This window comes from Papaver somniferum, chromosome 9 (assembly GCF_003573695.1).
Source record: "Papaver somniferum cultivar HN1 chromosome 9, ASM357369v1, whole genome shotgun sequence".
NCBI lineage: Eukaryota > Viridiplantae > Streptophyta > Magnoliopsida > Ranunculales > Papaveraceae > Papaver > Papaver somniferum.
This window is the reverse complement of record NC_039366.1, coordinates 2,205,955-2,212,787: the sequence shown is the minus strand read 5'-3', so window position 1 is coordinate 2,212,787 and position 6,833 is coordinate 2,205,955. Positions and strand designations below refer to the sequence as shown.

The window sequence follows — 6,833 nt, the reverse complement described above, 5'->3', positions numbered from 1 at the left end:
TTGTCTGAAAATCCAGGTCAAGGTGAATAGGAATTAAAGAAAATACACTTGACATTGTTTTGCAAATAATCCAATAACTTAACACCTAATTAACATCATTCATTAATAGAGAGGTATATGTGTTGAATGCATCCATTAGTTTACTGACTACCTTGGTTTCAAAATATGGTGTGCAATTCCAAAGTAACAATTTTGCTGTTGTTACCTAGTATATTCCAAGGTTTGAACAACAAATCTGTCATCCTATCGACCTTCAATCGAACTTAAAGTGACATTGTTATTTGAGGATCCTGGCTTATCTGATGATGTTGTGAAAGTATATGGAGGTTCTTTGGGAATTGGACGATCAGTTTCACCGGTGAGCATGAAATCCACTTCAGCCATGGTTGGCCTATTAATTGCACCATTCTGAACACATAACAGACCAATATGTACACATTTCATCACTTCTATTGGACAATATAAATCACCCAAACCCTCATCAACAACCTCTGACCATTTTCCTTCACTCCAGAGTCTCCAAGTCTGAAACACAAATTTCAAATTTTATAAACTAATAACCCATACGCACTAATATACTAATGAGTAAATACTTACATGAAGCAGAAGGTTGTCTAAGGGTTGTTCAGGGTTATCAAAGCTGTTATTACTCTTACTGCTAACAATTTCTAGTATCAACACTCCGAAACTAAAGACATCTGACTTTTCCGAAAATGTGCCTTTCGTTATATACTCCGGAGACATGTAACCACTGCATTTGATTGTGAAGATACGTTAGACAATATAGAGGAAATAAAGCGTGTTGTTCAAATTTAAGAACACGATTAAGAAAACATGGAACTCACAATGTACCAACGACCCTGTTGGTATTATCTATAGCTTGGTCACCACCAAATATCCGTGCCATTCCAAAGTCTGATATCTTTGGGTTCATGTTTTCATCTAATAGAATGTTACTGACTTTGAGATCTCTATGAATAACTCTTAAACGAGAATCACGGTGAAGGTAAAGAAGACCATGAGCAATCCCTCCAATAATATTGAAGCGTTTATCCCAATCTAGCTGTGCTTTCTTCTTTGGATCTACCATAAAAAACAGACATCCTTACAATGGCAGCAGTAGAAAGTTGATTCGTGATGAGATGTAAAAATATTTGGAGGATAGAGCTAAATTGAAAGAAATTTGCAGCATATTTCACATGCAAGGCCTACACCTGCAGCCTTCAAGAAGATTTGATAGAAAGGTAGAATAGAAACAAACCAAATAGAAATGCATCCAGGCTTCCCTTGGACATGTACTCATATATTAACATGTATTCTTCTCCTTCAACGCAGCAACCCAACAATTTTACAAGGTTACGGTGTTGAAGTTTTGAGATCAACAAAACTTCATTCTTGAACTCTTCAATCCCCTGCCCAGAGCTTTTAGACAATCTTTTCACTGCTATTTCCTTCTCGTTTGGTAGTTTACCCTGAAAACCATCCTCCAATGGGGATATAGCAATTAAGAATGTACAATAATCACTTTTGTTATAATAGTAAAGCACACGTAAAATTACCTTGTAAACTGGTCCAAAACCTCCTTCTCCCAACTTATTTTTCAAGCTAAAGTTGTTTGTAGCATTGGCTAAACAAGCAAGGTTAAATATTTGCAAGTCTTGTGTTTCTCCTTTTGTTTTACCATCATCAAACATGTTTGCAATTGGAACGCCGTTGTATGTAGGATTGAATTTCAACAAATCAGTCAGCACGCCGTGGAGTCCTTTCAAACTTCCTGGGTATTCATGAAGAGAGGAAAAAAGTGAAGAGATGATTAGGCAACCTACTCCACAAATACAACTAGGCTTGGTGACAGTCGTGAGTACAACATTAACGGTGTCGTCTTAACACGATGCAGTAGCCCCTGCCAAAAGAAAAGAAAAAGTATTTTCACCTCTTTTATTAGCCTTATTTCTCTTGAACAGATAAATGTATCCTGAGACTCCCACCAAAAGGAAAACAGGTACGACGATCTTCCAAACTATCGACTTTCTGACTGGAAATTTTGAAGACGTAGTAAGCACAAATTCACATAGGCATACATGGTAAGACAAAACTTTGAGGAGCTCGGGTGGGATCTCCTTGGATGGTAATTTAAGTGCCATCACAGATGAAGACGATGTCAGTTTTTATAGTCAGTTCATGATGTGCTATCAACATTGCAAGTAGCTAAAATGTTACGTGGTTCTGCACTTGGTTATATAAGTTTTTAAGTCTGAGATGCAGGGAGATTATATCAATCTATGTATTGAGGAAACCCATGTGAAAGTGTGATAGTTGACTATATTGTTGGTATATATCTTCTTCTCATGGCATATTACTTACCTTCAAAAGTAGAAACGGGTTCGAGGCTGCTAGAGACAGGTGAGAGACTGTAGATTTTGGTAGCTGCACGTCTGAGATAGAAAAGTTGTGGAGTGCGAGATGATGTAATATTAATTAAATTTATTATATCTCCATCCTCCCACAATTCACACCCATAGTCAAAAGCGTAAGCATAACAAGAACATGTATCCTCGCAAGCTGACTTGCATATTTCAGCGGTAAGCATTCGTTGATCAAACCGGGGGATAGGCAAATTTGATACTGGCACTGGTGAGAAACTATCTTTACTCCTACATTTCAACGGCGTGCTCCTAACACACCCGCCAGTTGAATCCTGGAGACTCCAATCCGGAGGAGATCGTGGGACGAAACCCGGTAAACACTCACAACTCCAAGTATCCTGGTTGCAGTAGCCAAAAGGTCCACAATTACCAAAAGCCTCACATGGTCGTTTGGGTACAGACCAAAACAAATCCCACCTTTGCGTTGTCTGTGACCATGTAAGTTGCTGGACTCGTCCAGTAAAATCCATAACAAATCTAGAAATAATAGAATTGTTGTAAAGTGAATAAGTAAAATAACTCTCATTTACATTTGAAACGCAACTATAATTAAAAATGTAATTTAATCTCATCTCAGGAGCCGAAACAAAAAATTTTGATTTTTCATGCCACTCCCCACTGTTCCAGTATATTATGGAGTTGTTCCAGTATAAAGCATACTGACTTGTTCCACTTGGCCCTGATTCAAAGCTGTAAAGTCCCATGGCTGGATCTTCTCGACTTCTCCATGAAGTAAGCGTTTGGCTTTGGTTAGTTTTTTTATTAAACCCAATTTTTGCACCAGGTAACCAAGTATATGCTGGATAGTCAAAACTCTGCCAAATTACAACTGATGGATTCGACCCATCTCTTAAAACAAGATTTCCATCGTCGCCAAGAACTACTTGAGTTGTATTCAGAGTCCTTGAAGCTAAATTAGTAGACCAAATTGGAGTATTACTAAAACCACTAAGTAAAACTAAGTTTCCATCTAAAAGTGTTAACATTGAAGAAGTTGGATCACGAAGAGGTGCATCTCTGTTAGCAACCCAGACAACAGTTTGAACTGAGACTCTATTGTATGAGTACCAAATACCTATATAGTAATTCTGAGACGTACCTGGTCTGAAGAAACCCAATACAAATCTATCACGCTTTGATATAATAGTTTGATTTCCAGTTAGAGAATCACCAGAAGAAATTGTATCCGCAGCAATTATATGATGGGGTTTACTGCACATGGCAAAACTAAAAAGTACAACACAGAGAAAAATCCCTGAATTATTTCTTATTGCATCCATCTTTTAGTAATCAGGAAAATATCAGGAAAGCAATTACAATAAGGTTTATCTTCTCATTGAATAAATAAAAACGAAACAGTAAGTCATGTGGATTACTTTTTTGTGGTTGGTAGCTCGAAGAAAAAGAAGACACATATATGAAAGTCCCCACGAGAATATTTTAGCTAATTTTCGTAGTAGTATTAGAGCATTCACAGTGGGCGAGTATAACCAAAAATTTGGGATGAGATCGTAACATAGTGGGACGGAGAAAAGATCAAATCCCAACCAAAGATCAAATTCCAGACCAAATATGGTCGCGACCAAATCCCAAATTCTAATATAGTCGGGCGTAAATTTAAAGTACGCTTGTTGCTGGGCGTAAATTTAAATTACGCTTGTTAACGGGCGGAGATTTAAATTACGCCCGATGAAATTTTAATTAAATAATAAAAAAAAAAGAATGAGGCGGACTTTTAAAGTCCGCCTGATGAAATTTTAATGGGGCGGACTTTTAAAGTCCGCCTGATGAAATTTACAAAAAATGGGGCGGACTTTTAAAGTCCGCCTGATGAAATTTTACAAAATAAAAATGGGGCGGACTTTTAAAGTCCGCCTGACGAAATTTTAATCATGTACCGTTGCGTCACAACACGGACTAAACCCAAATTTTGGTCTTTTTTTTGATCTTTGATCTTTGGTTTTGATCGCACCACTGCAGTTGCTCTTATAGAAAACCAACAAACTTTATTTGAGGTTACACTTGCATTTGTAAGATTTCTTACAACTACACTCCACTTAATCTGGTTATCTTTCTATGTAATCATCATGAACAATTATTTTATTGATTGAATATTCAGATTACTTACAAGATAGATGGAAATTTACAACAACACTTCTTGTAACATAAACTCACTTTCTTTCTCTTTCAATCTCTCTTACAAGATTTGTCCTAGGATCCTCACAGAAACAATGACTCTCTCCTTTATATAGGATTTTACATAGTGGATGACAGCTAAGAATTCCTTTATTTTCGGGATCACTGTGCGACATATTCGCTCATATACAATCGCTCATCTTCGCATAACTTACTTATTCGCATAATTCTTCACACTTTTCCCGTGACTTTGCTGACATCATCTGATGTGTCATCTCAATTTGTTGTGTGCGATTCTCCTCGCATATGTTGTATTCTTCACCTCGCGCAGTTATTAACTTGTGCGATATTTAACTCCTACAACACTTACGTCATTTATCTCTTTGATCAATCATTTTGTATGGTTGTTGCATTTTGAAAAAGTTTCAACACCATTTAATAAATTATGGGTATTTAAAGTCCTATCCTCCGTTCAGAAAATTTTAAAAAAGTTGTTGTATCGTATCCCCGAATTGTTGTTTTTTTTTTCTTCTTTTTTTTGGTATTTTGATGTGGAATCTAATATAAGCGAAGACCAATATATCTCATTCATATCATGTTTGAATTTTGATCACCCCTTGAAATAACAGTTTAATGTTAGTCATCGATAAATAACAGTTTGATCTCCAACGCAAAATTATCACCCCCTGATATAACAGTTCGATCTCCCGTTAGAGAATCACCAAAAGAAATTGTATCCGGGGCAGTTCTATGATGGGGTTTATTGCACATGACAAAACCAAAAGCTACGACACAAAGAAAAAGCCATTACGCCAAGCACTATGATGCAGGGCATCCCTTCCCTATCCCTCATTTGTAGGGAAGAGAAACGGATCACAAGACAGCCTCACTATGGTGTCCTTTTATCACTTTCGTAGATGACATGGAAACTGTGAATAGTGTCAAACGGAAACTTAGTATCCGTTATTTTTTTGCTAATTTTTTTTCAGTTGAAATATTTATATAGGTAAAAAAATATAATTTAGAGTCAAAAAGTAGATATAATAGGTAAAAAAGAGTTATAATAGGTAAAAAAAGAGTTTTAAAAAAATGTGAAAAAGAAAAGTTTTAAGGTAAAACTTAAAAAACCAGAAACAGATACTTAGTTTCTATGAAAAATGTCACAGATGCTCAGTATCCCTTTCTATTAAAAACGAAAACTGAGAATTCGTAAAGCATGATTTTATAGTTTTCGTGTAATTTCCCTTTCCTACTAGATAAATCAAATCTGATCCACTTTGCTAAATAGGAAAGGGATATCCCTATTCAAATAGGAACATGGGAAACCATAATGGTTGGCAAAACCGATTTTCTTATAAATGAGGGACAGGGAATTGAAAAGGGACACCATAGTGCTTGGCTTTAGTTGTTTCTTATGGTATCCATTCTTTATACAAGCAAGAATCAGGCAGACCATACACAAAAAACAAAATAAAATATACTCCTAGCAATCAGAATTAATAAGCATTTCTTTCTTTCTTTTTTCTTGTTTTCCCATTGACTCAATTTAATGTTAGTCATCGATAAAAAAAATGTGGTTGTGCATGGATGACTAAATTAAAGTTGATGAAAGAAAGACAAGTCTTTGATGGGACAAAGAAATAGACACATACGGTGATCCTGCCCAGTGCAGTTGCCTTCTTTTACCTAATTCCTCCATTTTGTGGACAATTTGTGGGTGGGACATTGCATCCTCATTCTTTCTCAAATAATCATTTGTGGACAAAATTTGTGAATGGGACATTGCACCACTTCTATGGATCATCTGAGCATTCGAGTGAATGTCGTGTGAATTTGTGGATCTCTAATGTATTAAGGCTGTAACTACCGGAAATCCAATAGTACACCCCAAAAGAAAAGTAACTAAGATCTAAGACATGTTTAGTAATATGAACCCAAAATCTTTATCGATGAATCATACAAAGAAATCTAAGTACAAATTCTTAAACAAGGAAACTCTAATCTCCTCTAAGCAAAACTCTCCCACTCAACCAAAAAATCTCTCCTCTACATCTTGCCCAAGGACCTCAACTTATAGGCCAACTAACCTTAATGGAGTACAACTCATTTTACTTCGCCACATTCTCGCGGAGGTGTCCTTTACTTCGTCCGGATCATTTTCTACTCTTTCGCTATTCTCACATGGACTTGTCGGAACACCTGTCTCTTTTCTTGCTCCATAATTTATCTACTTCGTGACCTGTCTTTTCAACCAAGTAATCCTACTTCGCT

General features: G+C 36.4%; 1 protein-coding gene across 3 annotated transcripts; it reads right to left on the bottom strand.

Annotated features, from left to right (window-relative positions):
* Positions 1 to 3,824, bottom strand: LOC113310475 (G-type lectin S-receptor-like serine/threonine-protein kinase At1g11410). 3 transcript variants are annotated; one of them, XM_026559165.1, is made up of 8 exons: positions 3,526 to 3,824; positions 2,365 to 3,336; positions 1,934 to 2,035; positions 1,560 to 1,774; positions 1,262 to 1,472; positions 846 to 1,083; positions 598 to 751; positions 1 to 525 (listed from the first exon to the last, which is right to left on the bottom strand). In XM_026559165.1, the coding sequence occupies exons 1-8, from the start codon at positions 3,704 to 3,706 to the stop codon at positions 244 to 246; spliced, it is 2,355 nt and encodes a 784-aa protein (XP_026414950.1). In that variant the 5' UTR covers positions 3,707 to 3,824; the 3' UTR covers positions 1 to 243. The 3 variants fall into 3 exon arrangements, with proteins under 3 accessions (XP_026414950.1, XP_026414951.1, XP_026414949.1); XM_026559166.1 differs by having other exon boundaries at positions 2,365 to 2,903; positions 3,526 to 3,659; XM_026559164.1 differs by having other exon boundaries at positions 2,365 to 3,824.
* Between the last annotated feature and the right edge of the window lie 3,009 nt (positions 3,825 to 6,833).

Excerpts from the sequence above, each read along its gene's own strand:
- LOC113310475 (XM_026559164.1), bottom strand. The coding sequence starts at position 3,706 with ATGGATGCAATAAGAAATAATTCAGGGATTTTTCTCTGTGTTGTACTT. Across the intron at positions 1,775-1,933 it reads AAATAAGGCTAATAAAAGAG|GAAGTTTGAAAGGACTCCAC; the intron begins GTGAAAATACTT and ends ATGAATACCCAG. Across the intron at positions 1,473-1,559 it reads GTTTTGGACCAGTTTACAAG|GGTAAACTACCAAACGAGAA; the intron begins GTAATTTTACGT and ends GATGGTTTTCAG.